The sequence below is a fragment of the Capra hircus genome, chromosome 7, assembly GCF_001704415.2.
Source record: "Capra hircus breed San Clemente chromosome 7, ASM170441v1, whole genome shotgun sequence".
In the NCBI taxonomy this organism is placed as follows: domain Eukaryota; kingdom Metazoa; phylum Chordata; class Mammalia; order Artiodactyla; family Bovidae; genus Capra; species Capra hircus.
Genome location: NC_030814.1, coordinates 84,425,920 through 84,442,449, shown reverse-complemented (window position 1 = coordinate 84,442,449; position 16,530 = coordinate 84,425,920). Strand labels below are relative to the sequence as shown.

General features: G+C 39.9%; 1 protein-coding gene across 1 annotated transcript in view; it reads right to left on the bottom strand.

The window, feature by feature from the left end:
- Positions 1-15,091, bottom strand: part of CCDC192 (coiled-coil domain containing 192) — a 64,991-nt gene extending 49,900 nt beyond the window's left edge. The window contains exon 1 of the mRNA XM_018050704.1: positions 14,989-15,091. Within this exon, the coding sequence (XP_017906193.1) occupies positions 14,989-15,072 (84 nt within the window). The 5' untranslated portion in view covers positions 15,073-15,091. The remainder of the gene's footprint in view (positions 1-14,988) is intronic.

Below are 16,530 nucleotides of genomic sequence, written 5' to 3'. Positions count from 1 at the left end.
TGGCTGTGAAGAGGGCTACCCTGGATTATTTCCCTCTCCTAATCTCTGTTCTTCGCCTCTGCCCCTTGCCCCCACTACTCTACTAAAACTGATTGTGCCTAGGATGCCTATGAGTCTCATTTTTCCAAATGCAATGGACACATTTTGGGCCATCTTTTTCAATTGCCCAGTAAATTATTACACATTTGAGGATGCCATGCCTCATGAAACACTCTTCTTACTGCTTCCAGAATACGAGTCTCTGGATTTCTTCCTGATTCTTAGTTCCCTTGGCTAGATTTTCATCTTCTTCCACTCCTCTAAATATCAAAATCTGACAGTCCTCGCAGATCTTATTAGGTGCCATGGTTGAAACACTAGTCATACACCTGTTTATGGCTCCCAATTTCTCTACATATACCACTTAGCTTACATATCCAACAACCTACTTAATATTGTCACTTGAATACTTACTAGGCAACCAACAATTAATGCCTTTGTCAAAAAAGAATGAAATAATGCCATTTTCAGCAACATGGATGCATCTAGAGATTATTATACTAAGTCAGAAAGACAGATACCATGTAACATCACTTATACGTGAAATCTAAACTATGACAGAAGTCCACTTATCTACAAGACAGAAACAGACTCACAGACATAGAGACAGACCTGTGGCTGCCAAAGGGGAGAAGGGGTGAGGGAGGGATGGATTGGGAGTTTGGGGTTAGCGGATGCAAAGTATTACATATAGAATGGACCAACAATAAGGTTCTTCTGTATTGCATAGGGGACTATGTTCAATATCCTGGAATACTATAATGGAAAGGAATATGGAAAGTATATATATATCTGAATCATATTGTATAGCAGAAATTAACACAACATTGTAAATCAACTATACTTCAATAAAATAAATTTTAAGAAAGGATGAATATATTCAAAATTAACTCCTCATATTCTATAGCTTCCCAGGACTTCCCTCTTCTTAATAAATGGAACCAGTCATCCATATGTTTAAGCCACAAGTACATTCAAAACTCTTTCTTTCACCATCTACCCAATCCTTCATAGAGGACAATTATTAAAACCACCTCATAGTAATGTGAATTGTTATGTTTATCTCCTCTTGTTGGTTCTGTTACATCATCTTCTCCACAATCCACACCCACATACACAGCAATTAATATTGTAGAAGAGGTTTCCAGTGTCACTCAAAACCCACTCAAAAACAAATTGAGTCTTGGCAACCCTTGCAGAACTCACGCCACAGAGAGGAGTGACTATTTAAAAACACAGGCTTCCCTTGTGCTAAAAGTTTTGCAAGCTGAGCTGGACTAGTACTACAAGCTACTAAATTCCTTGGCAATAAATAACTGAGGCAAGCACTGTAAAAATTACCTATCCTACCTGTGGAATGGGCAAGACCCCCTGTGTCTGAAGATACTTTCAGGTCACAGAACTGGTTTGGTCTCTCTTCAGTTTTACAGCTAAAAACAAACAACAAATTCTTCATCCTACCCCCCATCTTAGACAAAACAGACTTTTACATTTATTAACATTTCTGCTTTTAACAAGTTATTTCTAGCCATTCCTAGGTTTATGTACATCTTAAAATAGACTTCCCAAGTCTATAATTTGGAAGCATGGTTACCCCCTGTTTTAGTTTGCTGGGGCTGCTGTTAGAGAACCACAGACTGAGTGGCTTAAATATACATTCATTATCTCACTGCCTTGGAGGCCAAAAGTTCAAAACCAAGGGTCAGCAGGGTTAGTTCTCTCTAGGGGCTCTGATAAGGCATCTCCTCTGTGACTCTCTTCTGGCTCCTGGCAGTCTTTGATGTTCCTCGCCTTCTGGAAGCATGCCTTTGGTGTCTACAGCTTCATCTTTGCATGACTTCTCCCTGTATGTTTGTGTCCAAATTTCCACTTTTATAAGGATGCAGCCTTATTGGATTAGGAGCCTATCCTACTCCAACATGTCCTCATTTTAACTAACTACATCTGCAAAAACCATATTGCCAAATAAATGTGTGTTCTAAGATACTAGGAGTTAGACCTTCAACATTTGAAATTGGAAGGGACCAAATTTAACTGTAATACCACCACGTTGGGGTAGGGCAAAGCAGGGAACTCTGAGGAGTGAAGAAACATTTATTTAAACTCTGAATGAAAATAAAAATATTCACCAAAAAGTCAGTTCATAGTTAAAATATAAAGTTAGGGATCCAGGCAGAGATTCCTAAGATCCATTTAATCTCCAAATATGTCCTCTTGGTCATATGAATATATAACTTTTCAATGTCTATGAGTTTATTTCTGTTTTTTAAATAAGTTTATTTGCATCATTTTAAAAAAATATTCTAAATATAAGTGATATCACATGATACTTTTTTCTCTGCCCAACTCATTTAACTTAGCAGGACAATCTCTAGGTCCATTCATGTTGCTGCAGACGGCATTACTTCGTTCTGCTCTATGGCTGAGTAATGTTCCTGCGCATGTGTGTGCTTGTGTGTATGTGTGTTAATCACATCTTCTTTATCCATTCATCTGTCAGTGGGCATTTAGGTTGCTTCCATGTATTGGCTATTGGAACTATTGCTGCTATGAACATGGGAGTGCATGTGCATTTTCAAACTAAAGTTTTTGTGTTTCCCAGATACATGCCCAGGAATAAGATTATTGGATCATATGGCAACTTTGTTTTTAGTTTTTTAAGGAACCTTCAGTCTGTTCTCCATAGTGGTTGTACCAATTTGCATTCCCACCAACAGTTCTCTTTTCTCTACATCCTCTCCTCGCCAGCATTTATTATTTGCAGACTTTTTTGATAATGCCCATTCTGACTGATGTGATACCTCATTGTATTTTTGACTTGTATTTCTCTAATCATTAACACTGTTGACCGTCTTTGCATGTACCTGTTGCCCAGCTGTATATCTTCCTTGGAGAAATGTCTTCTTAGGTCTTTCATTCATTTTTTTAAAAATTGGATTATTTGTTTTTTTGATGTTGAGCTCTGTGACCTTTTGTGTATTTTGGAAATTAATCTCATCTTACATTTAGATCTTTAATCTATTTTGCATTTAATTTTGTATATGGTATTAGAGAATGCTTTAATTTTAATCTTTTACATGTAGCTTCCAGTTTTCCCAGCACCACTACTTGAAGCGACTATCTTCTTCCATTGTATATTCTTGCTTCCTTTGTTATAGATTATTTGACCATAAATGCATGGGTTTATTTCTAAGCTTTCTATCCTGTTCCACTGACCTGTATGTCTGTTTGTGTGTTTTGATTACTGTAGCTTTTAAGTATAGTCTGAAGTGAGGGAAGCATGAATCCTATAGCTCTGTTTTTCTTTCTTAAGATTGTTTTGCCTATTGGGGACCTTTTGTGTTTCCATACAAATTAAAAATTTTTTCTAGTTCTGTGATAAATGTCATGGGTAATTTGATAGGGATTGCATTGAATCAGTCTAGTCAAAGCTATGGTTTTTCCAGAAATGTATGGATGTGACAGTTGGACTATAAAGAAAGCTGAGCACCAAAGAATTGATGCTTTTGAACTGTGGTGTTGGAGAAGACTTCTGAGAGTCCCTTGGACTGCAAGGATATCCAGTCCATCCTAAAGGAAATCAGTCCTGAATTTTCACTGGAAGGACTGATGCTGAAGCAGAAACTCCAATACTTTGGCCACCTGATGCGAAGAACTGACTCATTTGAAAAGACCCCAATGCTGGGAAAGATTGAAGGTGGGAGGAAAAGGGGATGACAGAGGATGAGATGGTTGGATGGCATCACTGACTCAACGGACATGAGTTTGAGTAAACTCCAGGAGTTGATGGTGGACAGGGAGGCCTGGCATGCTGCAGTCCATGGGGTCTGCATGACTGAGTGACTGACCTGACTGAACACTGAATCTGTAGATTATCTTTGATAGTATCATTTTAATAATATTGATTCTTCTAATCCAATATGTTAAATCTTTCCCTGTGTTTTTTTTTTTTTCCAATCAGTGTCATAGTTTTCAGAGTACAGGTCTATTGCCTCCTTAGGGTTTGTTTGTTTGTTTGTTTGTTTTTTGATGCAATGGTTGGGATCAGTCTTGAATACTACTTTTCCATTTAATTAATCACCAAACCATCTCATAAATATTTCTTGTCTATTTCTTCTCTTCACTACTAATAGGTACTTATCATCTCTTAAGTGGATTTTTGCAAGAGCCTATACACTGATATGGAGAAGGCAATGGCACCCCACTCCAGTTCTCTTGCCTGGAAAATCCCATGGATGGCGGAGCCTGGTGGGCTGTAGTCCGTGGGGTTGCGAAGTCGGACATGACTGAGCGAGTTCACTTTCACTTTCCACTTTCATGCATTGGAGAAGGAAATGGCAACCTGCTCCAGTGTTCTTGCCTGGAGAATCCCAGGGACGGGGGAGCCTGGTGGGCTGCCGTCTATGGGGTTGCACAGAGTCGGACACGACTGAAGTGACTTAGCAGCAGCAGCAGCATACACTGAAATATCTGAGTCTGGTCTTCTAATAAATCTGTTTTTCTCAGTAGACTCTGAGTTTTCTCTCTGAGGGCAAACCTGAATACTCTTCAAACCCTTTAATGTCTCCTTTTTGCCTATAGGTCAGCTCTGAATGTTTTGATGGAAAGAGCATGAGCTTTGACATCAGAGAGACAAATGGATAGATTCTAACTTGATTTGAGACCTTAGGGAAGTCACTGTCTGTACTTCTATTCCATGTGGTGTGGTGGAAGATACAGACAAATAGTTCCAACTGACAGAGGTGGGCGTGGTAAAATGGGAGAAGGATTATGAGAGCACCTAGTAAGGACATCTAACTCAAACTTGAAAGAGGAAGAAAAATATTTTGGAGTAAGTGACCATCTATTTGAAGACCCAAAAGGAGAAATTTGTTGAATTTTGTTGGATAACAGAAAAGGGAATGAAAGGATGCGATGGGAACAGAGCAGAGCAATTCTCTGCAGAAGCAGAAGGAAAGGGATGAATTAATTAATACTTGACTGTAAGGAACAAGGGGCTTCCCAGGGGACGCTAGTTCAATCTCTAGGTTGGGAAAATCCCCCGAAGTAGGAAATGGTTACCCACTCCAGTATTGGTGCCTGGAGAATCCCGTAAATAGAGGAGCCGGTGAACTACAGTTCATGGGGTCACAAAGGAGGAAAACACGGATGTGCACAAGGAACAAAGCCTTTTTTTTTTTTTTTAATAGATGAGATAGGTAATAGAGAATATTACTTTTTAAGAAATTGAAAGTGGTGTAATAGTAATATACTGGGAGTGGTGTAACATAAAACTGAAGAAACAAACGGGATTAGACCACAGATGATTGTAAAATTTGTTAAGAAGTATATGTTTGATCCTGAGAGTAAATTGGGGCTAATTTAGGATCTAAGTAAGGAAACATATGAGGTCTGTGTTGCAGAATCTTCCCTCTGGCTGTAGTGTTGAGCCATCAATACGCACCACAATGAAAGTAAAGTAGGGAGAAGTTTCTGGAGTTGGTGGCTTGGACAAGGGCAGTCGTGATAGAGATGGAGAAAAGAAGATGAACCGAAGAAATCTTTGAGAGGCATCATTCGTAGTACTTAGCATTTGGATGTGTGGGGTGAGGAGAGGAGAGAATCAAAGCAGCACAGATTTCGGGTATAGCCACAAGAGAACTGTTGGCAACTATCCTTGGTTTAGGGGATGTGAGAGCAGGAACAGATTTGGGACAGGAAGCTAACAGACAGGTAGAGCTTGAGTTGCCTCTTAGAGCTTTGGTGGACCTATCAGTAGGCAGTTAGAAGTTCAGACATCGGATCAGGAGGAAGACTTGGTTCTTTTTGATAGGTTGCGTGCTCTGAAGGCAAGTCATCAAGGGAGAATGTCTAGAAAAAGCATACAAGCAGACTGCAATCCCACAAAAGGCTTCTCATCATTTGCAAAATGGGAATACACATTTCCAGGGCCAGTGGGAGAAATATAGGAGGCTAACATATATAGGGGAGAAGGCAATGGCAACCCACTCCAGTACTCTTGCCTGGAAAATCCCGTGGATGGAAGAGCCTGGTAGGCTGCAATCCATGGGGTCGCACAGAGTCGGACACAACTGAAGCGACTTAGCAGCAGCAGCAACATATATAGGAGTACCTTGCAGAGTGCTTAGCTCACAGTTAAGAGTTCAACAAATATTTTATTGAATGAGTAAATGAATAATTAAGCAAAATTATACACCTAATTTACTAATTTCCTTGTTGAGATTAACAAAGCGAAAGTTAGCTTGCCATCACTGAGACAGTCTTAAGAAGAAAATGAAGGTTATGTCCATGTGAAAAAGACACCTGCACTTATCAGCAGAGAAAGACTTATAAGGGAGAGAGGATTTTGTTTTTTTGGTTAGACAAGAAAGTCACATTTATTAGTACTTGGTCAGCTATTTAAAACTGACCTCAGTTTGATCTTGACATTTACAAGCAAAAGGAAGTCTTTAGTTATGTAATAGGCCAGAAATCCATGCGTCCCTCCTATAACAATGACAACAGAAGCCCATTTGTCATTATGCTTGATTCTACTCAAAACAACACATCTCTTCACCAGCTTGTAGTCTTTTCTTATATTCTCTGAGGTTCCCAGTCAATGTGCAACAATTCAGTAAGGAGGTTAAAATTAATGACTGCTTAGGTACAAGGGTATGTGTGTGTGTCTATGTGTCTGTTAAGGGGGAAATCTTCTGTAATAAAATAAACTAGAACCAAATTGTCATTATGCTTGATTCTGCTCAAAACAACGCATCTCTTCACCAGCTTGTAGTCTTTTCTTACTTTCTCTGAGGTTCCCAGTCAATGTGCAACAATTCAGTAAGGGGGTTAAAATTAATGATTGGTTAGATACAAGGGGGTGTGTGTGTGTATGTTTCTGTTAAGGGGGAAATCTTCTGTAATAAAATAAACTAGAACCAAATTGTTTAACAAAATTCTCAATTACTAGGTTTCATGGTGATTAGGAAAGACTTTCCAAGTTAAACAAGCTGTTTGTGATTTTGTGGCATTAAAGTAGACTTCCAAACAGACTGGAAAACAAAAACTCATTCACAAAAACTCATGATTTCGGCTTGGCATATCAAGCATAATTTCTGAGCATTTGCAGAAATGAATACTCCTACCAAGGGCACATTACTTATTTCAAATAAACTTGACATCAAGGGATCCACTGTTGCATTTAAACAATGGAAAAAGAACCAGAACATTTTTGAGACAATCTCAGTATGCATCAAATCACTTTTAGCTAGTCATACACATAATCGGCATCTAAAAATTTGCTGGAGATCTATGTTCTTTCTATTGCTAAATGTAAAGTAAACAGATTGAATACTAAGAAGCAAACAATGGAGTTTACTTTACAGCCTGAGATACACAGTGATGAATAAATTTCAGTTATTAGAGTCTTTGTCTTTCTATTGGTTTGCTTACTTTGCTCAGTCTTAAAGGTAAAAAGATCAGTTAGATGTCTCACTCAATCCCCAGAAACCAGTGCATAAGTCAGAGGGGTTTATGATAGTCCTTACACTAAAAGAGAGTATTGGTAAAGGACCAAGAAGACTGAATCTAACTCCAGCTCAAAAATTTACCTGGGATTTACAACCAGAAGTACCTGCTGAAAATCACACTGTTACAGAGCGTTTGAATTGAATTGAGAGTCCACAGAGTCCTGCATTTATGAATGGCTGATTTTTGACAAGGCTGTCAAGACCATTCAGTGGGGAAACATTGTCTCTTCAACAAATGGGGAAACCAGATCTTCACATGCAAAAGAACATTGAAGTTATCGGGACAAAGCAACAGAATTGTCAAGGGGTTGGATAAGCAAAGGACATATTTGGCAGCCTAATATCCATTCTCCCCTTCTTAGTAAAACTGTCTTCATACTCTTGGGGTGACAATGTACCCACCTAAAATCCTATATTTCCTAGCCCCCATGGTAATAACTGTGGTCAAGCATAAGTAAAAAGTCATTAGGGAAGTATTAGAGAAAAGCTCTTCAAAGAGGCTGCTCAGTTGTCCATCTCTGGTCTTTCCATCTTCACGCTGCTTGGCTTTATGAATGTCTGCAGGTGCCTCTTGGACCCTGAGGATGGAAGCCACGTTTGAATGCATGGAGACCAAGCTCAGGCCTCTGAGGGCTGCAGAGCTACTGAGCCTGTTCTGGGCTGCATGTGTCCAGACTTACTCTGTTACCTGTTTCGGCCACTCTTAATTGGGTTGTTTGTTTCATGCATCCTAGACTAATCCTAACTGATTCATTTAGTTACTGGGCAGCTGGGGGACACAGAACAGGAGTGACAGCTTCCCTTCAGCCTTTGGCTTGGGTTCAGGGCTGAAGCTTCAGTGTAGAGTGGGAACTTGTTACAAATGCACGTTCTTGACCCCCATGCCAGGTGAACATATCAGATACTCTGGGGGTGGGACCCCACAATCTGTCTAACAAGCTTTCTAGGTTCTAGTTTGGGAATCAAGGTGAGTTCTTTCTGTCCAGTGCTGCTTGAGTAAGAAACTTCTTTAAATGGCTTTGATCTATGATCACACGTTCTTAAGAACAGAGTCTTTGGATTTTAAAAATATTCATGTTCTAATATCAGCCTCACTGATTAACTGCATAGTGTTGAGAAAATGACATGCTTTTGAGTCTCAATTTTCTTCACAGGGATTATAATAGTGCCCCTCCTAAGGTTCTTATGTGGGGCAGATGAAATGTCTATCAGTCTAAGCACAGTACTTGAAACACTATAGGTGCTTAGTAAATGTTAGTTCTTCCACGCTCTGCCTACCATTGGTAATACTTGGCAGAGGTCTGGAACCAGGCCTGCACCACTATAGGATAAGAACCAGACACCACCCCCCAACTGTACCCTCTTTCTAACGTTGCCTCCATTGTTGCTTCTAATGTTCTTTAAGATCGAGGATAGCCTCAGGCAGGGAGATCCCAGGTGAAAAAAAGTGAAGAAACTGCCTTTGAACATAACATGATTGACCAAGTTCAGTAAAGAGTGAGAACATAGCAAGTTGCTATTATTAATTTTATTTTGAGCTTTCATAAATGTCTCTCTCATCGGGTAAGGGAAAAATTAACTGGCACGTTAGCTATTACTAAGTACGAAAAAGGATCCCATGTGCTTTATTTCAAAAATTGAGAAATGAAACTACCATATTCTTCTCCTTTGAAATTTCTCTGCATTTTAAGTATTACCAATAAATCTCTCTTTATGAAAACAAAAGGGGCAAAATTATTTTTATGCTCCAATAGATCATTAAGGGCCCCTTCCTGTGTCTTGTGTATATCCTTTTCCTACCTGGAAAAAACAATAGGAAAAAAGGTCCATTCTCCATCAAGCCTCCCACCTCCAAGCTCTTGCTTCAAAGCATGACATTTCTTTCCCAATTTTTTTTTATGCCACACACCACATGTAACTAATATTTTGCTAAGTATGGTATCCAAAAGATGCCTACAGCTAATTCTGACTACATAATTATTACTGGATTCACCTCCTTGGTAAGAAAATGATCACAAATTTTCTCCACTCCTGAGTTTTCTGTCCCTGAAACCCCAGAAAGTCCAGGTACCAGCACTGTCCATTCAGCTCCCCATCTGGGCAAAACCATATATTAATAGAAGAAAATCGTAAATCATATAGAGAATGGACAGAATGAAGCAGAAGGAGAGAAGGTTAAAGTAATAGAGAAGTCCCTTTACCAAACGAGGAGCTGAGGAAGAGGGGGAAAGAAAGCGAGGCAGTGAAAAAGCCAATAGGACAAAGGAGCTGGGGTGGGGATGGAGTCTTTCCTGGTTGAAAGACTGATATTCCTAAGCAACCAGTGTGTTGTGATTTGTGTATCTTTCAAACATTTTGAGAGACACCAGTAAAAAAGCAAACTTACACACACACACATTAGCCCATGACCCATGACTCAGAGGTTCACACTGTTCTGTTATGACCACTATGAGGAGTAGAGATAATTCACACTTACTGAGAACCTACTCAAAGCTCACAACAGCCCTATGAAACCAGTGTGCTTACCCTCTTCTATAGAAGAAAGCTTTGACTCAGAGAGACTAAGTGAACTGCCCAAGGTTATAAAGCTAGCAAGTAGTGGAGCAGAAGCAAACCCCGAACTCTCCTGGGTCTGCTGCTGGGAGCCGGGAACCAGAGACTGATGATGAATGAAGACTCAGGACCAGCGCTGTCTCCAGAGGAAGCAGCTCAGGAGCTGGCCGGCGGTATCCCTCTGTGCTCTGGGATCTCTGGATCTGTGCTCCATTGTGAAACTGTGGCTTTTCCTGACAATTTCTTAGCATAGAAGCTGTGGGCTTTCTTTCCTCCTGTGTGGTTGTAAATTGCAGCCCATGAGCCCTTTCCTTTGTCCCTCCTCCCATGTGCATTGCTGATAGAAACCAGCACACAGGCAAAACCTGCTCTTTTATGAGTTTTCCCTGAAAACTTTATACTCGTCTTTTCTCCTCCTTAACTCCTTTCCTTCATTCCCATTCCTCCTTCTAGTCTTTAATCTACTACCTAATTTCCAGAACTTTCCTCTCACTGATCATAATCTATGGGAAATTTAAGTGTTTTCTTTAGTAAAACTTAGTAATGTTTTGAATTACTTACCATTATTACCCAGGACAAGAGATGGAATCTTATGTCCCTTTCTACCTCTGGCCTGCTGACTTGCTACAAACTTATTTCTGAGAGCTGTGAACAGCCCAGATTAAAAGTCTAATTGTAAATTATCCTGATCTCATATTTCTTTTGACACTAGTGACATGACTACAGAGAAATAAAGAATAATTGTTAGCTAAGGGAAACCAACAAAGAAGTCTGTTTACTGTGTGACTTCACAGGAGAAGTGCCGCGAACTCCTTTCTTCCTTACTATTTCTAAGTTTCTCCTTTTGCATAGTGAACCAGCAGAGGTCTTACCGGAAGAGACCCTAGGAAGATTAAGTTTAAGTAACCTGAGACCCAGGACCTACAAGTGCTTAGTGTAGATGAATTTCGAGGCATCTGTCTGGGTTTGTTCTATGCGCATCACTAAGCGCATTAAACTATAATAACATCAACATTTACCCTATTCTCAGAGGCAGGACCCAGTGGTTGACAGTTCACTCCTTAGTTTCAGCACAAATTTTTGTCCTCAACATTTCCTCTCCTCTCCCCACTTGTTTCTAGCCCATCAGGCCAGCCCATCTGGCCAGTGTCCAACCACAGGGCTGACAAAATGATCTGGATTACCAGTGAAAGCTAGCTAGCATTCCCACCTTCCTTGTGACAAATCCTAAATTCAGTTCAGTTCAGTAGCTCAATCATGTCCTTCTCTTTGCGACCCCATGAATCGCAGCACTCCAGGCCTCCCTGTCCATCACCAACTCCCGGAGTTCACTCAAACTCACGTCCATTGAGTTGGTGATGCCATCCAACCATCTCATCCTCTGTCATCCCCTTCTCCTCCTACCCCCAATACCTCCCAGCATCAGAGTCTTTTCCAATGAGTCAGCTCTTCACATGAGGTGGCCAAAGTACTGGAGTTTCAGCTTTAGCATCATTCTCTCCAAAGAAATCCCAGGGCTGATGTCCTTCAGAACGGACTTGTTGGATCTCCTTGCAGTCCGAGGGACTCAAGAGTCTTCTCCAACACCACAGTTCAAAAGCATCAATTCTTTGGCACTCAGCTTTCTTCACAGTCCAACTCTCACATCCATACATGACCACTGGAAAAACCATAGCCTTGACTAGACAGATCTTTGTTGGCAAAGTAATGTCTGCCTTTGAATATGCTATCTAGGTTGGTCATAACTTTTCTTCCAAGGAGTAAGCGTCTTTTAATTTCATGGCTGCAATCACTATCTGCAGTGATTTTGGAGCCCAAAAAAATAGTCTGACACTGTTTCCACTGTTTCCCCATCTACTTCCCATGAAGTGATGGGACCAGATGCCATGATCTTCCTTTTCTGAATGTTGAGCTTTAAGCCAACATTTTGCTCTCCTCTTTCACTTTCATCAAGAGGCTTTTTAGTTCCTCTTCACTTTCTGCCATAAGGGTGGTGTCATCTGCATATCTGAGGTGATTGATATTTCTCCCGGCAATCTTGATTCCAGCCTGTGCTTCTTCCAGCCCAGCGTGTCTCATGATGTACTCTGCATATAAGTTAAATAAGCAGGATGACAATGTACAGCCTCGACGTACTCCTTTTCCTATTTGGAACCAGTCTGTTGTTCCATATCCTAAATTAATGGTATTTAAAAGAAAACTTAACATGTATACATGCAAACAGGAAAAATATACTCCACATACACACACACACACACCACTGTCTGGACCACTAAAGACAGTTTCTCTTTTTAAAACCACAAAGTGGCCTAGCCTGGTAAGGAAGACAGTGGCACCCAGTGGACAAACGTTTGATTGTTTGAGACAGGTGTCCCATTCAAAAATCTCCTCCTCTCTCAACTGTAAGGTGCCCTTACCTTTCCCTGTCCTTCTGTCATCCCATTTTTAAAACATCTACTGAATTTAAAAATAGGGGGGAAGCAACTGTTGTTACAGTTTTAACTCATCAAGAATAAGAGTAAACTGAAACACTGAAGAAAGCAAAACTTTCAGGAGTAAATCCTCTGAGACTAGTGTCTGCACTTGATTAACCTGTTTCAACAGTAACAGTGGAGACAGCCAAATCTAATAAAATACTCAACTTAATTAAAAATGTAATATTAAAAATGCCTGTAATGGGCTTTTTTTTCACATGTAATGTTCTCCTTTGCCTCACACCATTGCCAACTTCCAATTAAATTCCCTTGGTTGTATACAAATTTGGCAACTCCAGGGGCAATACTTCAGGAAAATAACACATACAGATCCTGCATATTAATGCTGTTTTGCAGTCTATGTGGGAGCCAGACAAACACCTATTTTCACTCTCCAGCCCTTTTTGTGATTCTTTTGGTTGTGAGCTACTTGGGTAGAAAAGCTTTGCATATCTTTCTTTCCCCAAACAGCTAACTGGTATCTTACTCATGGTAGTTACAAAGAAATGGTGAAATCCAGTTTCCATTTTATACAATTAATCTGCTAAACACTGAATGGAAGTATCTGAGTGTTATATGTTACATAAAGGGATCATCTAGTTAAGAATCTTAAATATTAAGGACTAGTTGTATTGGATAAAGATATTTTATAAAGAACAAAAGGGATGAGGATTTTCATGGGTGAGTTGAATTTTACTGATTTAAATTATTGAAAGCATTAAAAGACATTCAATTACAAAGTAAAAATACATCTTAGTAAAACCTAATACCAGCAAGGGTGCCCTCAGTTCGCCATTACCAGTTTCTTCCAGGTTTGCATGCTCTGAAATCCTTGGTTTTTATGCTGTGGAATCATACCTCATGTTTAGCACTATAAAAAAATCTTTGTAATTCAGATTTTGCCACAATTTGAAGCTTGCTTTTTATGGTTTAGTAGCTAAGTTGTGTCCGACTCTTCTGACCCCATGGACTGTAGCCCGCCAGGCTCCTCTGTCCAAGAGATTCTCCAGGCAAGAATACTGAAGTGGGTTGCTGTTTCATTCTCCATTGATTTTTATGGGTGGTTTAGAAAAGAAGACCAGTTGCAAGCCAGGTTAAGGCATGTGAGTGAGATGGAATCTCCCCAGTGGGACTGGGCCTAGGGATACCACTGTTTCATTAATTGATGGATGGCTCCTGTGACCCGTTGCGTATGTCACATTTAGGCAGCCAGCAGTAAACACATTCCAAAGTAAGAGAGTACATTTTTGGTATGTAGAATAAAATGGAGGCTATTTATGCACGTATCCCTGTATTACCTATGTTCCCTGGTAGCTCAGAAGGTAAAGAATCTGCCTGCAATGCAACAGACCCAGGTTCGATCCCTGGGAGGAAGATCCCCTGCAGAAGAGAATGACTACACACTCCAGTATTCTTGCCTGGAAAAACCTGTGGACTGAGAAGCCTGACAGGCTGCAGTTCACGGGGTCGCAAAAGAGTTGGACATGACTTAGCCACTAGCATTCCACTTCACTTTCTACATTACATGTTAATTGTATTTAGCACATTTCTCCCCTAGTCTCTGCAAAAATTCTTGTAAAATTCTATTGTACTCAACTTTTGCTGTATAGACCCTTGTTATTAAAAACTCAAAATTGTTTTTTTTATTTTTACTTTATTTTTTTTGGAAAGTTTCTAAAAATTTACTAGCAAAATGGCTCAATCCATGATAAATCAATGTAACATTTCAAGGTCTCTGTCCTTTTTATTCTACTGACTGCCACCAACAGTGAGCACCAGAGCCCTGTAGGAGGACCCAGACTCTTGGCCAAGTGCCCTCTCCCCAGGGGAAGGGCTACAGTAACAGTAGGATTTGTGCCATGTACGCTAAACTGTTTGCAAAGCATAACGGTGTCAGGAAATGGTCTGAGCTTTACTGATAGTCACGCTCAGTGTCTCTGAAATAGACCTGGTGTGTGTGCTGATGACCTACCTGACTTCCCAGATGAAGCTACGCTTCACCCATTATCTGTTTTGCCTCTCTGAGTTTCAAAACCCAAGAGGGATGCCAATATTTGAAAACCTCTCTTTGTTCACATAATTGGAAAAAGTTGCTCCTGTGGGTTTCCTATAGGTTTTATCTGTTTATAATACAAATATGTTTCCCTTATTTCAGAAGTCTACTTGCTTAAAGATGGCTTCCCTAGCTCATGGGCTGTGGTGAATGAAAACAAAATACAAAAATGTAAGAGAAGTTTGAAAGGCTCAAAAGGTCCGTACAGATTGAAGTGATTATTGTAATAACTGAACTGAATGAAATGCTGTGTGTATGTGTGTGTATCAGTAGGTACAGAGATTGAAACACATATTTAGATTTTCCTCGCTCTATTGCACACTGAGGAACATATATTTCCAGTCCCAGTGACAAGTATTACCTGTTCAGATAAGACTTTAGCCTTTTCTTCTGCTTCCTTCAGGCAAATCTCCAAGGTCTCGAGTCGTGCCAAAGTAAACACCATCTGTTCGGGTTCCAGGGACTCTTTCTTTAAAACAATAACCAAGTATTACTTTTTGACATGGGTAGTTTCCTGCATGCATCTCAAACAACTCTATGGACTAAGGACAGGCTTAATAAACTCACATATATCATCTCCTTTTCTTCTTCAACATAGCAATAAAATAGTGAAATGTTACAAAGACAATAGTTTTATTTAACAGTTTAGAGTCTAAAGGCAGAGTTAAAAAGTGCATGTTAATGAACAATGAGCAACTTTACAAAGGTAGACTAAAATATCCATGTTGAAATTTGGTTAATGTGCAACTTTTATTTCTGATATAAATATTTTTCAAGAGGTTAGAGCCAAATTTCACGTTCCCAGTAAGAGATGTCACCTAGTATGCCTACATTTTTTTTTTAAAACATTCAACTATCTTAGTCATTTCAACTCAGGGAAACTTTCATTTCCTTTGATTGTCACCTTCTCATCACAAGTTCCATTAAAGCAAAGATACCACATGGTTTAGAATCAGAGTATACATCCCCAGAACATTGCTAATATGACTCAAATCACCAGATGTGTAGACTTCGCCTTTCAAAATTATTCTGAAGTTGCTGTTTTTCATGTACAAGCAAAGAGTATGCAAAATTGGTATGGAATTATCACTTACTAGCACTTTCACTTTCCCCTTTCACACATGAGAAGGAAATGGCAACCCACTCCAGTGTTCTTGCCTGGAGAATCCCAGGGACGGCGGAGCCTGATGGGCTGCCGTCTATAGGATCGCACAGAGTCAGACATGACTGAAGCGACTTAGCGGCAGCAGCAGCAGCATTACTAAGGCTAGGGCACTTCCTGACTACTCTTTGGCCATTGAGACAATTAATTAATAAATACATAGCAATGCGGAAATGTCAAAGGAAAACCCCATTGGTGTTAGGATTCTGATGTTCCTATATCCTTGGGTATGTCCTGTTTTCTTGTGAATATTCAGGCTGCTGCAGCTGCTTCCAATTAACTCCAGAGGAAGGAAAGAATTGTGTTCCTACATTAAAAAAAAAAAAAAAAAAAAACTGCTGCTTTATTTTCCCTTTGGTCTAGGAGCCCACCAATTTTACACATATGTGCATTTCCTGACGATACAATAGAGCCATCTGGTGGTAAATGGAACCAGCCATAAAAATAAGGCATTCATTCAGTTTCTACAATTGTTCATACCATTCTCCGAACCTTAAAGCCTTGCCATGGACCTCTGATAAAACTGAACCTACATGGGATGAGGGGCAAAAAAATGTTCTGTCTCAAAAAGAGCATGGCTCCTAAGTCACACAAGACTGTATACTTTTCCCCCAGGTCAGCCTTTGGTGGGTGAACATTTTGGGTGAGAACAGTGATATTCTAATAGATGAACAGTGATATTATCTATTCAGGGATGAACCAATAACTTTCAGTCTCCCATAGATGATTCTAATAATTTCA